This window comes from Coregonus clupeaformis, chromosome 24, assembly GCF_020615455.1.
Source record: "Coregonus clupeaformis isolate EN_2021a chromosome 24, ASM2061545v1, whole genome shotgun sequence".
Classification (NCBI taxonomy): Eukaryota; Metazoa; Chordata; class Actinopteri; order Salmoniformes; family Salmonidae; genus Coregonus; species Coregonus clupeaformis.
The window spans coordinates 18414617-18441417 of record NC_059215.1 but is presented as its reverse complement, the minus strand read 5'-3'; the positions used below and the strand labels follow the sequence as shown (position 1 = coordinate 18441417).

General features: G+C 42.1%; 1 protein-coding gene across 1 annotated transcript in view; it reads right to left on the bottom strand.

The window, feature by feature from the left end:
• Positions 1 to 26801, bottom strand: part of LOC121537932 (phosphatidylinositol 5-phosphate 4-kinase type-2 gamma) — a 31608-nt gene that overhangs the window by 4237 nt on the left and 570 nt on the right. The window contains exons 2-9 of the mRNA XM_041845602.2: positions 15947 to 16044; positions 15601 to 15697; positions 13297 to 13446; positions 7112 to 7258; positions 6758 to 6796; positions 1397 to 1510; positions 942 to 1206; positions 631 to 734 (exon numbers count right to left, since the gene is read on the bottom strand). Coding sequence (XP_041701536.1) covers positions 631 to 734; positions 942 to 1206; positions 1397 to 1510; positions 6758 to 6796; positions 7112 to 7258; positions 13297 to 13446; positions 15601 to 15697; positions 15947 to 16044 — 1014 coding nt within the window. The remainder of the gene's footprint in view (positions 1 to 630; positions 735 to 941; positions 1207 to 1396; positions 1511 to 6757; positions 6797 to 7111; positions 7259 to 13296; positions 13447 to 15600; positions 15698 to 15946; positions 16045 to 26801) is intronic.

Here is a 26801-nt window from a genome sequence, read left to right as displayed (position 1 = left end):
ATCCAAAGTGTAATTAATAACTTCACCATGCTCAAAGGGATATTCAATGTCAGCTTTTTTTTTTACCCATCTACCAATAGGTACCCTTCTTCGCGAGGCATTGGAAAACCTCTCTGGTCTTTGTGTTTGAAATTCTCTGCTTGACTGAGGGAACTTACAGATAATTGTATTTGTGGGGTACAGAGATCATGTTGTTAAGCAATTTTATTTTGCCATAACAAAGGGATTGAATACTTATTGACTCAGCTTTTCATTTTAAATTAGTAAACATTTCAGAATATGTAAAAATTCAAGGGGTGTAAATACTTTCTGAAGGCACTGTTTTCTAATGGGAGACCCTTAACCCTCTTTAATCCCAGAGATGTGATCAGCACAACATCGAAACCATGGAAAACAAGAAATTGCATTGGGAATAGGTCACTTTCAATTATTGATTAATAGGGAATGATGTTCGAAAAAGCGGTAATGCACAGTATGCACTGAGTATCTCATCGTATCTTACATCATAAGGCGAATGAAAGGTGTTGCTAAATGAAAAGCTAATTTTCCAATATATCCTTAGCATTCTGAATCTAAATTATGTTTAATAGGACAGACCCTAACCCTCTTCCCTTCGCCCTTTTCACTCACCCCATGCTTGACAGTTTTGGCAGCGTGAGCAGCTTTCTTCTTGGTGTCGTAATGTGTCAGAACGTCTATCAGACCCATGAAGTACACCTCCCTCTGAGGGGCTCCTGAGGAGGGAAAACAGACCAGATGCTGAATAAAGTCACTGCTTAAAACCCCAAATGACCCAAATTGCAGTGTAACTGTAAATCCAGGATTGGAGTCAATTCCATTTAAAAATCATTAAAAATTCAGTAGGTAAATTGAGAATCCAATTGCTTAAAATTATTGACTTGACCCAACCCTGTAATTTCCCAACTTTCCCTTGAACCTACCAGGGGCACTCTTTATGGCATACACATCCACATAGGGGTCAAACTCCCCGGGCCCCAGGGGCTTGCAGGAGGCCATATAGCCAGCGATGCCCTCAGGAGACGTTCCGTAGGAGCCCACGTTAGGGGCCTGCGTCAAGTCATTCTCAGTCTCCCCATCCTCCTCATTGGAGGGCTCCTCTCCCTCCTCCTCCTCCCGCTCAGCCCGCCCCAAGTCATGGATACCCAGGAGCAGGCTGTAGTCCATGATCTTTAGCTTGACCAGAAACTACAGAACAGGACACACACAAACGATTACTATGGATGGAGATGGTGGTATAATGGTAACAAACAGCTAGAATGTTTCTACTGCCACCTTGTGGTAGACTCAATAGAATAGGAGGGCATGTTCTAGAACTGAAGAAGTCAACATAGAAATAGACTGAATTCTAGTTCTAAATCTGTGGAGGTCACCTTACCTCCACATCTCTGTTGAGTTTCTCCATGACCTTCTCCTTCTGCTCCTCGTTCACGTACACCTTCTGCATGTTGTTTCTGAAGTCCATGTCCTTGTAGGTGGGCAGCTCTTTCACCTGAGGGACCGTTATGAAACATTGAAACAGACGCATGAGAACTTTCCCAAGCAAGTCAAGTGAACTGATTCATGATTATATGGAGGAAATAGGCCCCTAAAACTCAACTCTGGACCTCGAAGCCAGTTCCACTGCATTTTTTTGTTCTTCCCCTCTAATTAGGGACTGATTTAGACCTGGGACACCAAGTGGGTGCAATTAATTATCAGGTAGAACCAGGGGTTGGAACTGGTTCAGGGAACAGAACCACAAAATAAATACATTTTTCAAAGAACAGAATCAGAACCGGGAATGGAAGTGATCCATACTGTTCCGGAATAGAACCGTTATTTTAGAAGCATGTGAACCGGTTAATGACTTTTGTTTTACGTTCTGATGATGTTGACTTATTACCTTATATGAACTGTAACTCAGTAAAGTCTTTGAAATTGTTGAATGTTGAGTTTATATTTTTGTTCAGTGTACATGATAATAATATGAAATTGTCTTATATCTAAATTGTCTTTATATTTCACAAATGTTTAGGTCCCACAGGCTGTCCCAACACATAATGACATAAGTGAATTCTAACAGTGTAGTTTACTCTAAAATGTTGTATTATTGTGGGTTTGATTCCCACGGGAGCCAGTATGAAAATGTATGCACTCACTAACTGTAAGTCGCTCTGGATAAGAGCGTCTGCTAAATGACTAAAATGTAAATGTATTCTATTCCCATTTGAAGAGAAATAAGTTATTATTGTGTTTGATAAGATTCTCTCAGGGGACCTACACTGAACAAAAATATAAATGCAACATGTAAAGTGTTGGTCCCATGTTTCTTGAGCTGAAATAAAAGATCCCTGAAATGTTCCATATGCACAAGAAGCTTATTTCTCTCAAATTTTGTGCACAAATTTGTTTACATCCCTGTTAGTGAGCATTTCTCCTTTGCCAAGATAATCCATCTACCTGACAGGTGTGGCATATCAAGAAGCTGATGAAACAGCATGATCATTACACTGATGCACCTTGTGCTGGGGACAATAAAATGCTACTCTAAAAAGTGCATTTCTGTTACACAACACAATCCCACAGATGTCTCAAGTTTTGAGGGGGTGTGCAATTCGCATGGTGACTGCAGGAATATCCACCAGAGCTGTTGCCAGAGAACTGAATGTTCATTTCTCTACCATAAGCTGCCTCCAATGTCGTTTTAGAGAATTTGGCAGTATGTCCAACCGGCCTGGAAACCGTAGACCACGTGTATGGCATCGTGTGAGCGAGCGGTTTGCTGATGTCAGCGTTGTGAACAGAGTTCCCCAAGGTGGCGGTGCTGTTATGGTATGGGCAGGCATAAGTTACGGACAATGAACATAATTGCATTTTATCGATGGCATTTTGAATGCACAGAGATACTGTGATGAGATCCTGAGGCCCAGATGTATATCTGTATTCCCAGTCATGTAAAATCCATATGTTAGGGTCTATTAAATTTCAATAGACTGATTTCGTTATATGAACTGTAACTCAGTAAAATCTTTGAAATTGTTGCATGTTGCGTTTATATTTTAGTTCAGTATATTTACATTTTAGGGGACCCGACCCCAAGTTTGGGAACCACTGCACTACTAACCTCTCTCCCTGCTTGTATCAATGCTACCTCTCTCTGTGTATCTCCTTTCCAGCCTGACTCACCACTGTCTGTCTCACTACTCTCTGTAAAGAAAATGTATTATGTTATGAGATGTTATAGCAGCCCATCTTTTGATTATAGCTAGCTTAATTTAAGTCTACTGCTCCTGCTGAGGTCAGGCTCCGTTCAACGTTAGCTTTTAACTTCATCCTTCTAGGTAGCTAGTTATAGCTAGCTACCTGGCTAACAGCCAGAGCCCTTGAGCTACCTAGAGAGCTAGACATCTGACTGAAATATCAGCGTCTATTTACCAGTTGTACACTTATTCTCCGAGAGTCAAGGGTTTTTTGTTTGGGGGATGTCTGTTGACACTGTCAGCAGCGTCTCTCTGCCACTTGCCACTATAGGTCTGGGCTGAGGTAGTTAATTTCACCTCTCGGCCTATGTCGTGGGCTGAGTTTCCCGTTGGACAGAGTGAATGAATGCACTGCTAACAAGGCAAATCCGAGGGCGCAGGCGAACATAACAAGCATGCATGAATCATTCATGATTCCACTCATTCGCAGAGGTAGGCATATTTGATCATTTTCTGTTCTCCTCTCATTTTAATTCAAGTACTTTTCAAGTACCAACTTGAGAAAATGTCTGATTTTCAAGGTATTCCAGTACTAGAATTTCAGAGTGCCAAATTCAAATACTTTGAGCACCTCAAGCACCTTGTGCGAACCCTGGGTGTTTAGGCTACCAAATAAAAGCGTACTTGTTAGCTAGCTAGCCAACGTTAGCTGGCTGGCTCGCTAGCTAACGTTACTTGTATGAGCTGTGTAGTAATATTATTTGTACCTCAGAAAGCCATTTGTACTGTTTTAGCCTAATGTTAGCTCGCTAGCTAACATTGAACCTAGTTGGTTAGCTTTAGCTACCTGCAGATTCATGCATGGTAGTACGGGTTGGGATTATGGGTCTAAACAAAAGACTCCACTATGCAAGTAACCATTTCACTGTACAGTTTACACCTTCTGTATCCTGTGCATGTGACAAATAAATGTGGATTTTAGTTGATATAGTGTGTTTACCAGAGACGGTAATGTGAAGAACAATATGACCTGCACCAAAATCAGATTAGGATATAGGCCAAGGACTAGATAGTGTATTTTCACAACTACTTTTTGCTACTACTTTCACCACTTTTAGTCATAATCTTTGGTTGTTTACTACACTACCTTACTCACTCTGTTTAGCACATGGCCTCACATGTGAATCCTTAAAGAGATGGGTGGGGCTATTGCTTAAGAGGGTGTGAACAATGCTGAATGGGTGTAGACAAAGAAGAGCTATCCAGTTGGTGTACCAAAACATTCACGGGCCATTTTCTCAAAAGTGGGGTTACAAGTTTATCAACAGTTTAATCAACCCCATTGTTCCTCAACTGATGATATACAATTTTCTAGCTCAGAGTCTTTACTTTTATCCAATGTAAAAAACATAATTTCAAATTTTGCTACATAGGACAGAATCAAGGTGGTGGGTCACATGTACTGTAGGTTAGTGTCACGATACCAGAATTTTGACTTCAATACCAATACCAGGTTTAGTATCACGATACTCAATACCATCACGATACTCGATACCAAAATGATACCATAAATAAAGGTGTATTAGCCAAAGTCACAGAATGGCACTTGATCCAGACAGATCTTTTGAGTTCAATATCATTACATTTGAAATGTTTGATGTAAATTTTTCCATGTATGCATTAATGCAGAGTTTCCCCAAACTCTGTCCTCAGGACCCAATTTTGGTTTTTGCTCTAGCACTACATAGCTAATTCAAATAATCAACTAATCACCAAGCTTTGATCATTTGAATCAGCTGTGTAGTGTTAGTGCAAAAACCAAAACGTGCACCCGTTGGGGTCCCGAGGACAGAGTTTGGGAAACACTGTAATTAATGAATTAATTGAATCATACAATCAATTTGACTTAGTTTTTACCAATATAACATAATGGTAATCATTTATTTGAATGCTAAATCTATTGATAAACCAGGTAAATCAAGATGTAGCCTAGGCCTATTCACAATACAGATGAATGCATATTCAATAAGAGTGTGTGCATGCGTTGACTTTTTGAGCATGTTTTGGCTGATTTCATGGGGATCCAGATGAATCAACATTTACATAGAAGAAGCAATGTCTTCTTTTATCACAGTGTGCACCTTCTGTAGGACCTAATGACATCATTCACACCCACAGTGAGAAGGAGAGATGTGACTGAGGCGAGGGAGACGAAGTGAATTAATAATGTTTTTGGCAATAGCGAGGTTTCCATCCAATTGGCGACAGATCTTCATGTGAATATTCTAAAATCTGCATTAAAAACAATTTGCAAATTTTCCCACCATCAAATTGACTTGTTGCAGATAAAAGGCTCTACGTGATGACATAGTGCACATAAAAATACCTTTGGCGGTTAAATGGGTTTCCATCGCATTTTCAACTCTACTGATGGTTCTCTCACAAAACATTCCTGTTTTATATAGCGAGTGGGCCCACTCTGGTCTTGGCCCGTGCGCTCTAGCCAACAGCGCTATCTGCACACTGTTGACTTGAGAGCACGTATATAGCCTACATGATGAGATTATGATTAGGTACAAAAGAGTGAGATTTTTATTTGCCAAATGGCAGCCAAGCATCGATTATCATGTCACCAAAATAAGACCCTTGATATGTATTGGAAAGGAGCATCAAGCTCATCACTTTGCACTTTCACCACCCTGTGAAGTTCATCATAATTTAGTTCATCTGTAGCCTAATAAACTGCATGCTTTCCCGACGAGTCGTAGAGGGAGGACCACAGAACATGTTATCATGTGACTCCCAAGTTTACTTCGATATTATGGTTATTATATCAATATTTGTGCATAAAAGCATTTCCACCAACATTTCTCCCATTATTAATTTTACCAACACAAAAAGATCCCACCTTGTCTAGCGTATTTTGTTTTGTGGACATAAAAAGGTTGGATGGAAACCTGGTTAATGACTATGTTTTTATGGTGACAATCAGCTTTGAAATCAGCATATTTTGCATTATGGTATCAAAGTACTAGGGTAGTGATTTGATGTTAGCGTCATCTGTAAGCTAGCAAGGAAAGTTGGATGCTACCGGTATCTTCTGTTCTTGCATTGTAAAGTGTTCTAGTCTGTAAAGGACATTGTTTTGCGAACAGTAATTAACAGTTGTAACATTTCTACATGCCGTGTCTCATTATTGAAGTGTGTTTGCGTCTGTACAGCATGAGTGGGGAGCTAACATGATATAGCCCAGACTCCCAGTGAGTGCAGTGGTTCCTCAGGACATGCTAGAGCTAGCAGTGGATCGTGCTATAAGGGGACATCGCCTATAGACTTGATCCTCTCTCAATCAGTAGACGACGTGAGACGCATATGATAGAAGTACCGAAAGTATGAAAAATTCTAGTACCAAACCGTTTTTTAATGTTCTAGGATCTAAAAAGTTCAGAACTTTCGGTATACTGTGCAACACTACTGTGGGTGGCTAATAGGACTAGTCCTTAAGAAAGGCACATGTATGGTTGGTTGGGTGAGATACACATTCTTAGTCGCCTTACCCGCTCTTTGCCACTTGCTTCACGAGACACCAGAGAGCCCTGAGTAGCAATAAGATTAGAGTTTAATAGGCAAGGTCAGGGATTATATGAGTGTAAATCATGAAGTAGCTTATGGAACAAGCATTACAGAACACTACAGGTGTACAAGCATTATACAACAGGTGACTAGAGTTGCAAACTTCTGGTAACTTTCCCAAAATGCCCAGGTTTTCCAGAAAGAAATCCTCCAATCAGGATTTCTAAAAACCTGGGAATTTTTGGAAAGTTACCAGAATTTTGCAACCCTAGGTGTGTGTCCATCTCCCTCATCTTGATGTTGTACTGTGTGTGTGTGTATTTTTCTCTCAGTCTCACCTTAAGGTCGTACTTCCTGTGCACCACCAGTCTGTGGCTGAACATGTTCCTCATGATGATTAGGTAGGTCTCCTCATTCTCCACACCCACACGGTACATCCCCAGGAACTGGGGTAGCAGAGTGCTGCCATGACACTTAACTATGTGCTGCAGCCAGGGAGAAGAGGGGGAAGAATGAAGGGCAAATAGACTGTGATTGTGTCTGAAATAACACCCAAAAGGGCCCTGGTCAAAAGTAGTGCATCATATAGCAATTATTTTGTTTACAAGCAAACGTCACATTTGAGGGATGCGCGCGCATCCCCGTACCAAAAACCTATGTAGCAGGATAGCTAACGCTTAAGTCGTGACCTTGACAAACAGTGAGTGAGAGATTACCATAAAAACACACAAGACTGATGGCTATAGCGCTGTTCAACAAGTATATTATTCTTCTGGATTTACCCATCTCTATTTGTGATATTTTACCTTGCCTGGCTGGCTTGCTACAGTAGGTAATCAATCCTCTGATGACATCTGTGATGTGGTATCTGATTACATGTTTGTTAACTTGAATGAGTTGCATTTGAAGTTGAACGTGATCGTATCCACTGCTAGGTAAACAGAGCTTTTTGATTCCGAACTGCGCTCACAACTTCTCATGACACGGCCGGGAAATGGGTCTAGTTGGAATAGGATGCCATTTGTAACACACCAGTACTGTACATTTACAACTCCTTTCTTTCACCTCTGGTTTTCCACAATGGAACCAAATTGCTCTCTCTGTCTCTTTCTCTCTCTCTATCCAGGTTACAAATATGTCCCAACTCAGAATGTGATCTATTGAAAGGGACACACTTCAAAACAGACCTTATTCAGAGTCCCCTGGCTAGAACAGACGGTAGTTAGCAGAATGCTAACAAAATATATAATGCTTTGAAAAGACTGTACTATTTATATTCTCCAGCTGCTATTCTCTATTCTCTGCAGTCTGTATGGAACCAAAATTAGCAGCAGTGGCACTGTGGATGAGATGCAAGGTAAATGAAGCCCCCAGGACATAGTATGAGTCCCAAATGGCACCCTTTTCCCTATATAGTGCCAAAGAGTAGTGCACTATATAGGGAATAGGGTGCCATTTGGGATTCATCAATAGAGTGGCACTGCAGATTTAAGAGCTCCGCTGCTCCGATGATTATAATCTGCTCATTCAGCGACAAATGACACATGCACACACTAGCCTAAAAGAGCTCTTAAAATAACCAGGGCCTCAAAGTACGAGTGCTGATCTAGGATCAGTTTAGTCTTTTTATAATGAATGAGATTATGGACAGGGAGGACCTAATCCTAGATCAGCAATCCTACTCGGAGACAGTTTTTGAACACAAGCCCAGAGCAAGGCAACTCATTCCTCGGCCAACCAGAAATCCACATCTGGTGCATGACTGGCTTCCAGTCGAAGCTCACATACTACAAGACCATGGTGCTTGCCTATGGAGCAGCAAGGGGAACTGACCCTCCCCATCTTCAGGCTGAACTCAAAACCTTACACCCCAACCTGAGCACTCCGTTCTGTCACCTCAGGTCTCTTGGCCGTCCCACCCCTACAGGGGTCAGCTCCCGCTCAGCCCAGTCAAAGCTCTTCTCTGTCCTGGCGCCCCAATTGTGGAACCAGCTTCCCCCTGAAGTAGGGCTGGTTGGTAAACCATATTTTATTATATACCGGTATTGATGCACGGACCTGTTTGGATTTTTACTTTACCTTACATAACAGTATTTCAATGTTTGGTTTGTTAAAGATAATATCAATTGAATAACTGAGACTGCTAATTTGCTAGCAAGAGCTTCGGGTGCGCACATTAGTGCCGCGCAGGTCAGCTGTTTGTTAGCTTTTTTTGACAGGTCTTTTTAGATTCTGCTTATAATTTCCAACATTTTGGTAGGCTATTTTTTTATAAAGTTGTCTATTATTAGAAACATGCCGCTTTTCTTCTGTCATTACTTGTTGCCGTAGAAGACTAAACAAACCCTTGCTCACCAGAATGATGTCATAAATCGATAGAATCTAGTTGATATCGGTAGTTTGTTTTCACTTTCCTCTTTCATCTCTGCTTCTCTCACGCAGCAAAGACGTTTAGGGACCAGGGAGAAAATGGAATAGCTCCCCCCCCCAAAAAAAAAATGGGACAGATTTCCAAATTACATCAGTTTGACCGGTTATAAGAAAATACAAATCTGTTAAAATGACCCAACATATTTTTTATAAGCTTTTATGATGCTGATAAAGATAGCACTGCCACCTTTACAGACAGTCCCAAACCGCGCATTCATTCTCTCAAGGCTGAAATAAATACATCATACTTCTCCACTCCTGCTTGTCAGTAAACTTTGCAAATGTCGACAAAACAAAATACACTAGACAAGGACGGATCTTTTTGTGTCTGTAAAATAAATTATGCGAGAAATGGCGGTGGAAATGCTTTTATGCGCAAATATTGATATAATAACCATCATATTGAAGTAACCCTGGAGTCACGTGATGACATCTGTGGTCCTCTCCTACTATGACTCGGAAAGCATGCAGTTTATTAGGCTACAGATGAAATAAGTTATGAACTTCACAGTGTGGTGAAAGTGCAAGGTGATGAGCTTGATGCTCCTTTCCAATAAATATCGAGGGTCTTATTCTGGTGACATGATGATCGAAGCTTGGCTGCCGTTTGACAAATACAAATAAATCTTGCTCTTTTGTCCATAATAATATCATAATGTAAGCTATACCCGCACTGTATATACACGAGCTGTTGGCTAGAGTGCACATGCCAGAGTGGGCACACATTCGCTATATAAACACATTTTACAGTGGGGGAAAAAAGTACTTAGTCAGCCACCAATTGTGCAAGTTCTCCCACTTAAAAAGATGAGAGAGGCCTGTAATGTTCATCATAGGTACACGTCAACTATGACAGACAAAATGAGAAGAAAAAAAATCCAGAAAAATCACATTGTAGGATTTTTAATGAATTTATTTGCAAATGATGGTGGAAAATAAGTATTTGGTCAATAACAAAAGTTTCTCAATACTTTGTTATATACCCTTTGTTGGCAATGACACAGGTCAAACGTTTTCTGTAAGTCTTCACAAGGTTTTCACACACTGTTGCTGGTATTTTGGCCCATTCCTCCATGCAGATCTCCTCTAGAGCAGTGATGTTTTGGGGCTGTCGCTGGGCAACACGGACTTTCAACTCCCTCCAAAGATTTTCTATGGGGTTGAGATCTGGAGACTGGCTAGGCCACTCCAGGACCTTGAAATGCTTCTTACGAAAGCCACTCCTTCGTTGCCCGGGCGGTGTGTTTGGGATCATTGTCATGCTGAAAGACCCAGCCAAGTTTCATCTTCAATGCCCTTGCTGATGGAAGGAGGTTTTCACTCAAAATCTCACGATACATGGCCCCATTCATTTTTTCCTTTACACGGATCAGTCGTCCTGGTCCCTTTGCAGAAAAACAGCCCCAAAGCATGTTTCCACTCCCATGCTTCACAGTAGGTATGGTGTTCTTTGGATGCAACTTAGCATTCTTTGTCCTCCAAACACGACGAGTTGAGTTTTTACCAAAAAGTTATATTTTGGTTTCATCTGACCATATGACATTCTCCCAATCCTCTTCTGGATCATCCAAATGCACTCTAGCAAACTTCAGACGGGCCTGGACATGTACTGGCTTAAGCAGGGGGACACGTCTGGCACTGCAGGATTTGAGTCCCTGGCGGCGTAGTGTGTTACTGATGGTAGGCTTTGTTACTTGTGGTCCTCTGTAGCTCAGCTGGTAGAGCACGGCGCTTGTAACGCCAAGGTAGTGGGTTCGATCCCCGGGACCACCCATACACAAAAATGTATGCACGCATGACTGTAAGTCGCTTTGGATAAAAGCGTCTGCTAAATGGCATATTATTATTATTATTATTTTTACTTTGGTCTCAGCTCTCTGCAGGTCATTCACTAGGTCCCCCCGTGTGGTTCTGGGATTTTTGCTCACCGTTCTTGTGATCATTTTGACCCCACGGGGTGAGATCTTGCGTGGAGCCCCAGATCGAGGGAGATTATCAGTGGTCTTGTATGTCTTCCATTTCCTAATAATTGCTCCCACAGTTGATTTCTTCAAACCAAGCTGCTTACCTATTGCAGATTCAGTCTTCCGAGCCTGGTGCAGGTCTACAATTTTGTTTCTGGTGTCCTTTAACAGCTCTTTGGTCTTGGCCATAGTAGAGTTTGGAGTGTGACTGTTTGAGGTTGTGGACAGGTGTCTTTCATACTGATAACAAGTTCAAACAGGTGCTATTAATACAGGTAACGAGTAGAGGACAGAGGAGCCTCTTAAAGAAGAAGTTACAGGTCTGTGAGAGCCAGAAATCTTGCTTGTTTGTAAGTGACCAAATACTTATTTTCCACCATAATTTGCAAATAAATTCATAAAAATTTATTTTTTTTCCTCAATTTGTCTGTCATAGTTGACGTGTACCTATGATGAAAATTACAGGCCTCTCTCATCTTTTTAAGTGGGAGAACTTGCACAATTGGTGGCTGACTAAATACTTTTTTCCCCCACTGTATTTTGTGACAAAACCATCAGTAGAGTTGAAAATGCATGGGAATTCAACAGCAAAAGTTATTTTTATGTGCACTACGTCATCACACACTTTTGTCGGCAACATGTCCATTTGATGGAAACATATCTGGTGGGAAAATGCGCATATTGTTTTTATGCAGATTTTGTAATATTCGCATGAAAATCTGTCGCCAAATGGATGGAAACCTAGCAATAGGAGAATAGAGGCATACAAAGACAAAACAAATGTGGTACAGTGTGAAAATTATAAATGTGTGAAGGAAATGCAGAAATGTATAAAAAAGATTTTTGGTTGAAGTTTCACTGAACTGTAAACAATCAGAAGAGAGAATGCCCCACTAAAAGCACATAGAATGTATTTGTTGCCACCCTAGGGTCATGCACTACTTATGAAGCATATCTGGAACTTTTATTATCCAGAAACATAAAATACCCTCATAAATGAGAAAAAAATATATGATATGATATTTTGGACATATCGCCAAGCCCTACCCTGAAGCTAGGACAGCAGAGCCCCTGCCCATCTTCTGAAAACGTCTGAAACCCTACCACTTCAAAGAGCATCTTAAATGAATCCCACGGCTGTTAAATTCATGTTTTAAGTATCCCTATATTTCTGTTTTTACGGTGCTATCACGTTGTTATTACTACGCCTGTGCAGTAGTCTCACGGGAGATGGACCTGGCCGGAGTGTGATGGCGACTTTTAAACTGGAGCCTAGTCATTGTGTAATTTTAAGTTAACAATGGCAACCCCCTCCACACTATTTTTTTGGGGAAATACAAAAGTATTGAATTTGCTGATAGGAACTACTTTATCCCTCCATAAAGTAGTTATGACTGATATGTCGTTGTCTCACCAAACTTTCTTAAGATGAATGCACTAATTGTAAGTCGCTCTGGAAATGACTAAAATGTAAATGTAAGGCTTTCAAATTAAATGTAGCCTGTGCCTAAATGTTTTCCCTCTCATGAACACAAATTAATTAACGCCAAGTTCAATGAGACTAGCTGTTAAATTGATGTGAAAAAGCATAATTGACTAACATTTCTCCATTCCAAAGACATAAAACTGTATTAAGGTGGAAAAAATATTCTCTCCTCGCCTAGTAAACGGCTTGCCATGCAAAACACGAGGCATGGATGAACAGTTCTACATGATATACCACCCTACTACTATAACCTAACACTACAGTTCCACCAGAGTACACAGACCAGACCATATGATTCAGTATAAGATGCTAATTTGCAATTCAAGGAAGCCCATGTTGCTGTAATGCTTTTGATGCAACCAACCAATGTTTTTATTTATCAAATGCACTGTTCACTTCACCAGTTGTACTAGAGAGCATCGCAACACTTGACCATAATAAAAGGGCAACTTTACCCTCACTATTGTTGTATTACAAATGGCACCCTATTCCCTATGTATTGCACTAATTTTGACCAGGACCCATAGGACTCTGGTCAAAAGTAGTGCACTTTAAAAGGAGATATGATGCCATTTGGGACGCATCCATGGGCTTTGAACTGAAGTTAATTCAGCTGTCCACAGCCCGGGTGTTATTACATTACCTGGTGGTATTCAGACAGGATGCCGTGCATGTCTGCCACGTCCTCACTAGAGATCTGCTTGATGACCAGCGTGCGGTCATAGGAGGTCAGGAGGATCCCCTCCCCCTGGGCATCCCCACCTCTTACAGGAGGGCTACGGGTCAATGACACCTACAGGGATGAGAAAAAAACGGGGTCGTATTCATTAGTGCACACCGTTTATTTTGTGCTTCTACATCTGCATTGCTTGCCCTTTGGGGTTTTAGGTTCAGTTTCTGTATAAGCACTTTGTGACAACTGCTGATGTAAAAAGGGCTTAATAAATACATCTGATTGATTGATTGATTGATTGGAAGAGTTCAGGAAGTCCCTCCCCATTTCAGCCCGTTTTCTTCTGTTGATGAAAATCAACTGTATGATGATGACAATCTTAATATTTAACCTATTGTTTTAGTACTCATTCGGCTCTGGATGGAATACTGGCATCCATCATACATGCCACATAGGGAGTGGATGAAGGAATATTCCTTTTGAATAATGCACCGTGTCAAGATGTATCAAATATACAGTACCAGTCAAAAGTTTGGACACACCTACTCATTCCAGGGTTTTTCTTTATTTTACTATTTTCTACATTGTAGAATAATAGTGAAGACATCAACACTTTGAAATAACACAAATGGAATCAATAAGTAACCAAAAAAGGTGTTAAACAAATCAAAATAGTAGCCACCCTTTGCCTTGATGACAGCTTGGCACACTCTTGGAATTCTCTCAACCAGCTTCATGAGGTAGTCACCTGGAATGCATTTCAATTAACAGGTGTGCCTTGTTAAAAGTTAATTTGTGGAATTTATTTCCATCTTAATGCGTTTGAGCCTATCAGTTGTGTTGTGACAAGGTAGAGGTGGTATACAGAAGATAACCCTATTTGGTAGACCAAGTCCATATTATGGCAAGAACAGCTCAAATAAGCAAAGAGAAAAGACAGTCCATCATTACTTTAAGACATGAAGGTCAGTCAATCCGGAACATTTCAAGAACTTTGAAAGTTTCAAGTGCAGTCGCAAAAACCATCATGCGCTATGATGAAACTGGCTCTCATGAGGACCGCCACATGAAAGGAAGACCCAGAGTTACCTCTGCTGAAGAGGATAAGTTCATTAGAGTTACCAGCCTCAGAAATTGCAGCCCAAATAAATGCTTCAGAGTTCAAGTAACTGACACATCAACATCAACTGTTCAGAGGAGACTGTGTGAATCAGGCCTTCATGGTCGAATTGCTGCAAGGAAACCACTACTAAAGGACACCAATAAGAAGAAGAGACTTGCTTGGGCCAAGAAACACGAGCAATGGACATTAGACTGGTGGAAATCTGTCCTTTGGTCTGATGAGTCCAAATGTGAGATTTTTGGTTCCAACCGCCATGTCTTTGTGAGACGCAGAGTAGGTGAATGGATGATCTCTGCATGTGTATGTTCCCACTGTGAAGCATTGAGGAGGAGGTGTGATGGTGCTTTGCTGGTGAAACTGTCTGTGGTTTATTTAGAATTCAAGGCAAAGCGTGGCTACTTTGAAGAATCTCAAATATAAAATATATTTCGATTTGTTTAACACTTTTTTGGTTACTACATGACTCCATATGTGTTATTTCATAGTTTTGATGTTTTCACTATTATTCTACAATGTAGAAAATAGTTTAAAAAATAAAATAAATAAAAACTTGAATGAGTTGGGTGTCCAAACTTTTGACTGGTACCCTATATATACAATGAGTATACCAAACATTAGAAACACCTTCCTTCTTGAGTTGCATCCCCCCCTTTGCGCTCAGAACAGCCTCAATTCGTCGGGGCATGGACTCTACAAGGTGTCGAAAGCGTTCCACAGGGATGCTGGCCCATGTTGAATCCAATGCTTCCCACAGTTGTGTAAAGTTGTCTGGATGTCCTTTGGGTGGTGGACCATTCTTCATACACACGGGAAACTATTGAGCGTGAAAAACCCAGCAGTATTGCAGTTCTTGACACAACCCTGTGCGCCTGGCACCTACTACCATACCCAGTTCAAAGGCACAAATATTTTGTCTTGCCCAATCACCCCCTGAATGGCACACATACACAATCCATGTCTCAGTTGTCTCGATGTTTTAAAATCCTTCTTTAACGTGTCTCCTCCCCTTCATCTACACTGATTGAAGTGGATTTAACAAGTGACATCAATAAGGGATCAAAGCTTTCACCTGGATTCACCTGGTCAGTCTCTCATGGAAAGAGCAGGTGTTCTTAATGTTTTGTATACTCAGTGTATATCAACACTCATACCTGGTAGTCGAGATCCTCAATTCCGAAGCGCTCCCTAAGATTCCGGAACACCTGAGGACAGTATTCTTTAAACTTGAAATGTCCTGGTAGATTCTCTCTGCGAAAAAAAGGGGGAGGAAGTCACACATTTGCAGTGTTTACTCGCCCTCTCTCCATACTTCTGTTCAAGTCTCGGTTTAACACAGAGAAAATGAATTTCTCATAACTCATTCCTTTTGGCATAGGTGAGAGACGAGAATATGTAACTCATTTTAAACAGAGTAGTGACATAGACCTACTGGTAGATAGGCTAATTGTCTTATGTATATTTAGAGTAAGTATTGACAAGAGTGAGCAAACGCATTACTTGTTGAAGAGGTGGTTGTTGACTTTGATCTTAGTGTTGGCTTTGAAGTCATCAGGCAGCAGCATGACAGGAACAGGCACCTGGTTTAGGTCATTTATCTGCAGACAGACAGAAAGAAGTACTCCCATTAGCTATGAGACTTTCATCATGGTTAGTGCTATCCGGGACCCTTGGGACATCCCTACCCTAAACCCCTACCCTAACCACAAACCTTACCTTACCCTTACCTTAAAGTGGAAGTGACAGTGTTTTAGCAACATGAAATCTTATACAAATCTGTTCATATACATCTCTATGAAGAAATACGCCTTTTTTTTATTTTTTACAAGCGAGCACTTAGTCATTTTCATGCATTCATAGAATGTTTGGGAATGACGTAGAGTAAGGCATTTGTGAAGATTCTACAGTGGGAAAGCGGCCGTGCGTTTGGACAATTAATAGACACTGCAGTAAATAAAACCTAATAAAAACATCCGTCTTGTCCAGGACCGGTCTCTACACAGACTGGTACGCCATAGCCAATCAGCGCTACAGTAGGCCTATATGCAAATAAGCCATTAGCCACACGGGCCTGTCGTCTTTCACTTTGAACTAGTGATGGGAAGTGCGGCTCTTTTTACTGACTCGAATCTTTGACTTGTTCTGTCAAAAGAACGAAATCGACTTATTTATTTATTTATTTTGAGTCAGTAATTCCCAGAGCACGCAGGACCCCCTACCGGCGAACGATGAACTGAAAGCGTAAGAGTCTTAATTCTACGAGCCTCTGGTTCACGTCGTTCACCATAGGGGGCTTATTGGAGCTATCATTTGTGACTGAGGACTTAAAACAATGTACACTACATGACCAAAAGCTTGTCTAACATCTCATTCCAAAATCATGCGCAATAATATGGGGTTGGTCTCCCCTTTGCTGCTATAACAGCCTCCACTCTTCTGGGAAGGCTTTCCACTAGATGTTGGAACATTGCTGCGGGGACAAGAGCATTAGTGAGGTCGGGCACTGATGTTTGGCGATTAGGCCTGGATTGCAGTCGGCGTTCTAATTAATCCCAAAGGTGTTTGATGGGGTTGAGGTCAGGGCTCTGTATAGGCCAGTCAAGTTCTTCCACACCGATCTCGACAAACCATTTCTGTATGGACCTCACTTTGTGCACGGGGGCATCGTCATGCTGAAACAGGAGAGGGCGTTCCCCAAACGGTTGCCACAAAGTTGAAAGCACAGAATCGTCTAGAATGTCATATGCTGTAGCGTTAAGATTTCCCTTCACTGGAACTAAGGGGCTTAGCGCAAACCATGAAAAACAGTCCCAGGCCATTATTCCTCCTCCACCAAACTTTACAGTTGGCACTACGCATTGGGGCAGGTAGCGTTCTCCTGGCATCCGCCAAAACCAGATTAGTCCGTAGGACTGCCAGATGATGAAGCGTGATTCATCACTCCAGAGAACGCGTTTCCACTGCTCCAGAGTCCAATTGCGGCGAGCTTTACACCACTCCAGCCGTCGCTTGCCATCGCGCATAGTGAATTTAGGCTTATGTGCGGCTGCTCGGCCATAGAAACCCATTTCATGAAGCTCTTGAAGAAAAGTTATTGTGCCGACGTTGATTCCAGAGGCAGTTTGGAACTCGGTAGTGTGTGTTGCAACCGAGGACAGACCATTTTTACGTGCTACACGCTTCAGCACTCGGCAGTCCCGTTCTGTGAGCTTGTGTGGCCGACCACTTCGCGGCTGAGCCATTGCTGCTCTTAGACGTTCCCACTTCACAATAACAGCACTGACCAGTTGCCCGGGGCAGCTCTAGCAGGGCAGAAATTTAACAAACTGACTTGTTGGAAAGGTGGCATCCTATGACGGTGCCACGTTGAAAATCACTGAGCTCTTCAGTAAGGCCATTCTACTGCCAATGTTTGTCTATGCAGATTGCATTACATTTACGTCATTTAGCGCTCTTATCCAGAGCGACTTACAATTAGTGAGTGCATACATTTTTTTGTTTTCATACTGGCCCCCCTGTGGGAATCGAACCCACAACCCTGGCGTTGCAAGCGCCATGCTCTACCAACTGTGTGCTGCAAGAAATGGGTGGCTGAAATAGCCGGATCCACTCATTCGAATGGGTGTCCACATACTTTTGTATATATAGTGAACATTTGATTGCTAGGCATACAAATATGATTATTTCTTGATACATTTGAAACGAGGTCTAGTTGTGGCCGCAACCGGACTAGATTGTGAATGACTCTTGGCGGAATGCATCGCAAGACTGCCGTGAGGGTGATAAGTAGCCTAACGACTCACAATAAATTATTTCGCTGCTCTGTTGTTCGCTACATACTTCTCATTGTGGAGAAGAAACGGACCTCCGTGGGCGTGGCGTAGCGTTTGGCCTGAGCAAGGAGTCGGGGCGTTCCTGCATCTGCAGAAACCCCTCTTTATACTTCTATTGGTCCATTTCTAAGCTAGGACTCCGGTACACAGGCAGGAGGCAGGGACGCTCCAGTACAGTAGGTGGCGGTAATGCACCATAACGTTGGATGCCAACCACCGATAAACCCCATAGAAAAAGAGGCAGGGTGCGACAACAGTAGCTAGCTGGCTTGGACAACGGTAGATGGGGACCTTCACCCCCGCCTGTCGGGCACTGTTACCCCGCAGTTCTGTTAATGACTGTGAGGACAGGCATTAGCGAAGGACACTGGGTGCTAGCTAGCCAGAACTCTGGTACACAGCAGGCGGGATAGGTAGCTAGCTAGCTAGCTAGCTAATAATAGCTAGGACACTGGTAGACCGTGTCCTTCGTCCCGCAGTTCTGTAAACGAAGGCGAGGGCAGGTGTTCGGCAGGCGGGAGAGAAGGACACTGTGTGCTAACTTGTTAGCTAGCTAGCTAGGAAGACTCCGGTACACAGCAGGCGGGGGCGCAAACGATAGCTAGCTAGGACATCGGTAGACAGTGTCCTTTCAGCCCCGAAAAACTCAGAAAATACTTTGTATTTCCCTTTTGACACACATTTTAAATTCGCATAGACAATCAGGGGAAATCACAAGCATGAAGATGGCATGCTAAAGGGGCGGCATTCATGCAGGAACCAATGGGATGCTTGAGAGGGGAAGATGCAGGAATGCCCACTTGCAGTAACGATCTGAATTGCGGAACGCAATCACACGCTATTAAGGAGTCTGGGTAGCCATGCAAGGTGATAAGCACTGTCGTTTGTGAACTGCAGCCCACCAAACAATTCGTTCTTGAGTTCGTTGAGCAGAGGCTACAAAGCTGTGTCCATCATAACATTCAATAATCAATTAATTGCACCATGTGATCAATTATCAGTTCTAAACATGTGTTTTTCTTCCCCATGCTCATTATCTATTTTCCTGCGCGCACGACAGACAGTTGGTGGTCGGATCACGTCTTTGGAGCCGCTGAGCGTGTATTAATCCTGCTGTAGGACTCATTGTGGCCAGCACTAGCAGGTCAAACGAACGACTAATCATGACTCTCGAGTCAGTAAAAAGGGTTGTTCAAAAAGAACGAATCGTTCACAAACTGCACATCACTACTTTGAACTGGACTGTGTGTTTACAGGCAGTAGCAACAGCGTGACTTTAGAGCATTCGCCAAAAGCCACAAAATACACCTGAATGGATTTCTGCAAATATGTAAATATCACAGAAGTCCTCTTACATTTGGGAACTTTACAGTCCTATTGATCAAACAACCATGAAAAAGGTAGGCTCGCTCTCCCTCAGTTGCCTATGCACATCAACAAGATCAACAACTAATGCTAGCCAGAGCGATAAGCTCAAATCTAACGAACCCTCTCAAACTTTTTCAGCTTGTAGTTGGCCTGATAAACAATGGGGTATAGTAGCCTGCTCGCCCTTCTGCAGTTTGCTTGCCAATGCATGCTTGTCCCAACCCATGTTTTGACAACTGAATGGGAACTTGCCTGCCTGCCCGCCCATTTGATCGCTGCCAAATATATTTGATTGACAACTAAGAGATATGCTAACTGTGGATAACAGTCGTGACTCGTTCAAGTTCAGCATAGCGAGCTAGCGAAGTGATTCACAGTTCTTGCTAGCTAACCAAATTAGATAAGATATAGCCACAGAAAAACGATATGGGGGGAAAATGTCGGCCACTCGTCCAATGACGTAACATCCTCCCAGCAGCTAGTGCCTTCAAGAAGCATTCATACCCCTTGACTTATTCCACATTTTCTTGTGTTACAGCCTGAATTCAAAATGGATTAAATATACAGTGGGGAGAACAAGTATTTGATACACTGCCGATTTTGCAGGTTTTCCTACTTACAAAGCATGTAGAGGTCTGTAATTGTTTATCATAGGTACACTTCAACTGTGAGAGACGGAATCTAAAACAAAAATCCAGAAAATCACATTGTATGATTTTTAAGTAATTAATTTGCATTTTATTGCATGACATAAGTATTTGATACATCAGAAAAGCAGAACTTAATATTTGGTACAGAAACCTTTGTTTGCAATTACAGAGATCATACGTTTCCTGTAGGTCTTGACCAGGTTTGCACACACTGCAGCAGGGATTTTGGCCCACTCCTCCATACAGACCTTCTCCAGATCCTTCAGGTTTCGGGGGCTGTCGCTGGGCAATACGGACTTTCAGCTCCCCTCCAAAGATTTTCTATTGGGTTCAGGTCTGGAGACTGGCTAGGCCACTCCAGGACCTTGAGATGCTTCTTACGGAGCCACTCCTTAGTTTCCCTGGCTGTGTGTTTCGGGTCGTTGTCATGCTGGAAGACCCAGCCACGACCCATCTTCAATGCTCTTACTAAGGGAAGGAGGTTGTTGGCCAAGATCTTGCGATACATGGCCCCATCCATCCTCCCCTCAATACGGTGCAGTGGTCCTGTCCCCTTTGCAGAAAAGCATCTCCAAAGAATGATGTTTCCACCTCCATGCTTCACGGTTGGGATGGTGTTCTTGGAGTTGTACTCATTTACAACCTGATGGCAACATTTGTTAGACTACCAACAAATGTAATGGTGAATTATATACTGAACAAAAATATAAACTCAACATGCAACAATTTCAATGATTTTACTGAGTTACAGTTCATATAAGGAAATCAGTCAATTGAAATAAATTAATTAGGCCCTAATCTATGGATTTCACATGACTGGGCAGGGGAAACAGGCCCAGCCAATCAGAATGAGTTTATCCCCACAAAAGGGCTTTATTACAGACAGAAATACTCCTCAGTTTCATCAGCTGTCCGGGTGGCTGGTCTCAGATGATCGCGCAGCGAAGAAGCCGGAGGTGGAGGTCCCGGGCTGGCGTGGTTACACATGGTCGGCAGTTGTGAGGCCGGTTGGACGTACTAACAAATTCTCTAAAATGACGTTGGAGGCGGCTTATGGTAAAAAAATGAACATTCAATTCTCTGGCAACAGCTCTGGTGAACATTCCTGCAGTCAGCATGCCAATTGCCCGCTCCCTCAAAACTTGAGACATCTGTGGCATTGTGCTGTGTGACAAAACTGTGCATTTTAGAGTGGCCTTTTATTGTCCCCAGCACAAGGTGCAACTGTGTAATGATCATGCTGTTTAATCAGCTTCTTGATATGCCACACCTGTCAGGTGGATGAATTATCTTCACAAAGGATAAATTGCTCACTAACAGGGATGTAAACAAATTTGTGCACAACATTTTAGAGCAATAAACTTTTTGTGCGTATGGAACATTTCTGGGATCTTTTATCTCAGCTCATGAAAGATGGGACCAACACTTTACATGTTGCGTTTATATTTTGGTTCAGTATATTAATCATGCATTGAACTGCATCCATCTATTCTACCAACAATGCCTTAGTCTACATCAGTGGTCTCCAACAGGTAGATCTCAAGCTACCAGTAGCTCGCAGCCCACCTATGAGTAGCTTGCCAAACAATTCTGAAAGTACAGTGCATTCTGAAAATATTCAGACCTTCACTTTTTCCACATTTTGTTAAGTTACAGCCTTATTCTAAAATTGATTAAATTACTTTTTTCCTCAATCTACGCACAATACCCCATAATGACAAAGTGAAAAAAGGTTTTTAGACATTTTTTCAAATGTAAAAAAAATATATAAAAAAAATACCTATTTACATAAGTATTCAGACCCTTTGCTATGAGACTCGAAATTGAGCTCAGGTGCATCCTGTTTCCATTGATCATCCTTGAGATGTTTCTACAACTTTATTGGAGTCCACCTGTGGTAAATTCAATTGATTGGACATTATTTGGAAAGGCACACACCTGTCTATATAAGGTCCCACAGTTGACAGTGCATGTCAGAGCAAAAACCAAGCCATGAGGTCAAAGGATTTGTCCGTAGAGCTCAGAGACAGGATTGTGTTGAGGCACAGATCTGGGGAAGGGTACCAAAAAAAGTCTGCAGCATTGAAGGTCCCCAAGAACACAGTGGCCTCCATCATCCTTAAATGGAAGAAATTTGGAACCACCAAGACTCTTCCTAGAGCTGGCCTCCCAGCCAAACTGAGCAATCGGGGGAGAAGGTCCTTGGTCAGGGAGGTGACCAAGAACCTGACGGTCACTCTGACAGAGCTCCTGAGTTCCTCTGTGGAGATGGGAGAACCTTCCTGAAGGACAACCATCTCTGCAGCACTCCACCAATCAGGCCTTTATGGTAGAGTGGCCAGACAGAAGCCACTCCTCAGTAAAAGGCACAAGACAGCCTGCTTGGAGTTGTACAAAAAGGCACCTAAAAGGACTCTCAGGCCATGAGAGACAAGGTTCTCTGGTCTGATGAAACCAAGATTGAACTCTTTGGCCTGAATGCCAAGCGTCACATCTGGAGGAGACCTGGCAACATCCCTACGGTGAAGCATGGTGGTGGCAGCATCATGCTGTGGGGATTTTTTTCAGCGGCAGGGACTGGGAAACTAGTCAGGATCGAGGGAAAGATGAACGCAGCAAATTACAGAGAGATCCTCGATGAAAACCTGCTCCAGAGCGCTCAGGACCTCAGACTGGGGCGAAGGTTCACCTTCCAACAGGACAACGACCCTAAGCACACAGCCAAGACAATGCGGGAGTGGCTTCGGGACAAGTCTCTGAATGTCCTTGAGTGGCCCAGGCAGAACCTGGACATGAACCCGTCTCTGGAGAGACCTGAAAATAGCTGTGCAGCGACACTCCCCATCCAACCTGACAGAGCTTGAGAGGATCTGCAGAGAAGAATGGGAGAACCTCCCCAAATACAGGTGTGCCAAGCTTGTAGCGTCATACCCAAGAAGACTCGAGCCTGTAATCGCTGCCAAAGATGCTTCAAACTACTGAGTAAAGGGTCTGGATACTTATGTAAAATGTGAAATCAGTTGTTGTTTTTTATACATTTGCAAAAATTTCTAAAAACCAGTTTTTGCTTAGTCATTATGGGGTAATGTGTGTAGATCGAGGAGGGGAAAAAAACTATTTAAGCAATTTTAGAATAATGCTGTAACGTAACAAAATGTGGAAAAAGTCAAGTGGTCTGTATACTTTCCGAATGCACTGTACATGCAATTTTCACATTTCACAGCAAACTGTCGTTAACAAATCTCACAAGTATCAGACACCGCAAGGTCCCAGCTACTATCTAATCAATGCAACATTGACATTATCCCACCCCTGCTTAGCCACGATTGGCTTAAAAAGCCAAACCTAACACAATATCTGCCAATACATTTCCAGCAATATTGCCCGTCTGTCTGTGTGGTGCGCGCGTTTGTCTATCACTCCGTGTGTAACCATTTGATGTGATAATCGTCTTGTGGGTTGACAGAAATACTTTCCCCTAAACCTTCAATGCCATACAACACTCCTTCAGTAGCCTCCAACTGCTCTTAAACACTAGTAAAACTAAATGCATGCTCTTCAATCGAACGTTGCTGGCACCCGCCCACCCGACTAGAATCACCACTCTCGACGGGTCTGACCTAGAGTATGTGGACAACTACAAATACCTAGGTGTCTGGTTAGACTGTAAACTCTCCTTCCAGACTCACATTAAGAATCTCCAATCCAAAGTTAAATCTAGAATCGGCTTCCTATTTCGCAACAAAGCCTCCTTCACTCATGCTGCCAAACATGCCCTCGTAAAACTGACTATCCTACCGATCCTTGACTTCGGCGATGTCATTTACAAAATAGCCTCCAACACTCTACTCAGCAAATTGGATGTAGTCTATCACAGTGCCATCCGTTTTGTCTCCAAAGCCCCATACACTACCCACCACTGTGACCTGTACGCTCTTGTTGGCTGGTCCTCACTACATGTTCGTCGTCAAACCCACTGGCTCCAGGCCATCTATAAATCACTGCTAGGCAAATCCCCACCTTATCTTAGCTCATTGGTCACCATAGCAGCACCCACCCGTAGTCTGCGCTTCAGCAGGTATATCTCACTGGTCATTCCAAAAGCCAACAACTCCTTTGGCCGCCATTCCTTCCAGTTCTCTGCTGCCAATGACTGGAACGAATTGCAAACATCTCTGAAGCTGGAGACACTTATCTCCCTCACTAACTTTAAGCATCAGTTGTCAGAGCACCTTACCGATCACTGCACCTGTACACAGCCCATCTGAAATTAGCCCACCCAACTACCTCCTCCCTATATTGTTATTTATTTTGCTCTTTTGCACCCCAGTATCTATATTTGCACATAATCTCTTGCACATCTAGCATTCCAGTGTTAATACTAATTGTAATTATTTTGCACTATAGCCTATTTACTGCCTTACCTCCATAACTTGCTACATTTGCACACACTGTATATATATTTTCTGTTGTATTTTTTGACTTTATGTTTTTTTACCCCATATGTAACTCTGTGTTGTTGTTTTTATCGCACTGCTTTGCTTTATCTTGGCCAGGTCGCAGTTGTAAATGAGAACTTGTTCTCAACTGGCTTACATGGTTAAATAAAGGTGAAATAAAAATAAATAAAAATAAATGCTAATTGAAAAGTAGGCTTACCTGGCAGAAGTATATCATGAGTAAGTATATCATTAGTATATTTTATTTGTTATTTGCTAACTTTGCCATGAAATGAGCAGCAGCAGTACAGGACCATCCCTAGACCTGCACATTAGATGGTACATTCCTCACTGGCTAGACTCGCAATTAAAGGGCCAGATGCGCAATTAAAGGGGAATTACACTCAAATCTAAATGTGTTCGTTTTCTTCCAGACTTTAAAAAAATGGTCAGAACATCCTATTTAGCTGTTTCTCTATGAACAACTGTAATTTTGAGAGTGAAAAACAAAACATAATGTTAAAACAGGAAAATTAAAATTGAGAAAACAGAATTTGGGAAAATATCAAACAGAATGGGGGGGGGGAGTATCACAGATTATATAGGACCCCCCTTAGAGCTGTTTATTAACCATTATTTTACCTTTCAGAAAACATAGTGAACTACTTTATCTTGTACACTAAGGACCTGGAGAAGAGTTGCAGGGGAGAAGAGAAAATAAGAATGTGCCTATTTAATGGATAGGGGAAAAATTGTAGCTCACAATATTTCATTTTTTTAACATAGCTCATGCTAGAAAAGGTTGGAGACCCCTGCTCTACATCATGGAATTTTTAGTCAAATATAACCTATTTTTAAAAGGTGCAATATGCAGAAATTGCGCTGCCATTTCCTGTTTGCTAAAATTCGAATAGTTTGCCTAATTTCAGTTTATGTGACAAAACAAGCAGTGTAGAGAATCACGGTACCATCTAAACCGATGTGAAATATATTTTCAATAACCAAAAATATTGTATTTTCAGCTGGTGTACAAAACCGAGAGTAAATATTAACGGGAAGCATAGAAATTGCCACATAGAAAATATCTAACGCTTCTTAGACTTGCTTTCAATGAGAATGTCAGATCTATAACTCACATTTCTATGTGCATTTGGAGGGGTCACCCAAAAAGTTACATATTGCAGCTCTTATAAAGTTGGTTTAGTAGTATAAACTGGGAATTTTATATTTTGGACTGATATGATTTACTGATTGTTTCATATCTGCAATGTAGTTAAAACGCTGTCAGTTCCACGTCAACCGTTTTAAATGTAAACTTCAATGGGGTGACGTCAGTGTTGGGACGTCTCAATGATCCCCGTTTAGACTTTTCCCTTTCATCATGGGGATAACAAACATGGAAGGTGTAAACGCGCAGTTGATAGAAAGCTAACAAGGAAAGGAAGGGGGGATACCTAGTCAGCTGTACAACTGAATGCATTCAACTGAAACGTGTCTTCCGCATTTAATCCAACCCCTCTGAATCAGAGGCTGCCTTAATCGACATCCACGCCCGTGGAACAGTGGGTTAATTGTCTTGATATGGGGAAGAACGACATATTTTTACCTTGTCAGCTCGGGGATTCGATCCAGCAACCTTTCGGTTACTGGCCCAACGCACCTACCCGCCAGTCTAACAAGATGGAGATGAGTCAGAGGACTAAGTATTGCTCATGACTATGGCAGTCTGCAGCCCCCTGTCATTGCTTTAGAGACCACACTGGCTAACTTTTCTATTATGAGCAAAGCCCATAACACACCGTCCATGATGATGTGACACCTACAGTCTGTGTGACACACACTTGACTGTCAGCTGTCAATAATAGTTAGCCAGCAGCAAATTGGCTAACGTTAGCAACATAACTAGTTAGCCTTCTAGTGCTATCTAGCTTGTTTTCGGTACAGTTCGTTTAGTTCACGTAAACGTTAGCTACATTTCTACTGAATGCGCATTTATATGTGATAGCTAACGTTAGCTAGGTAGGTTAGATAAGTTAGCTTGGTAATTAGCTAACGTACAGCTAAC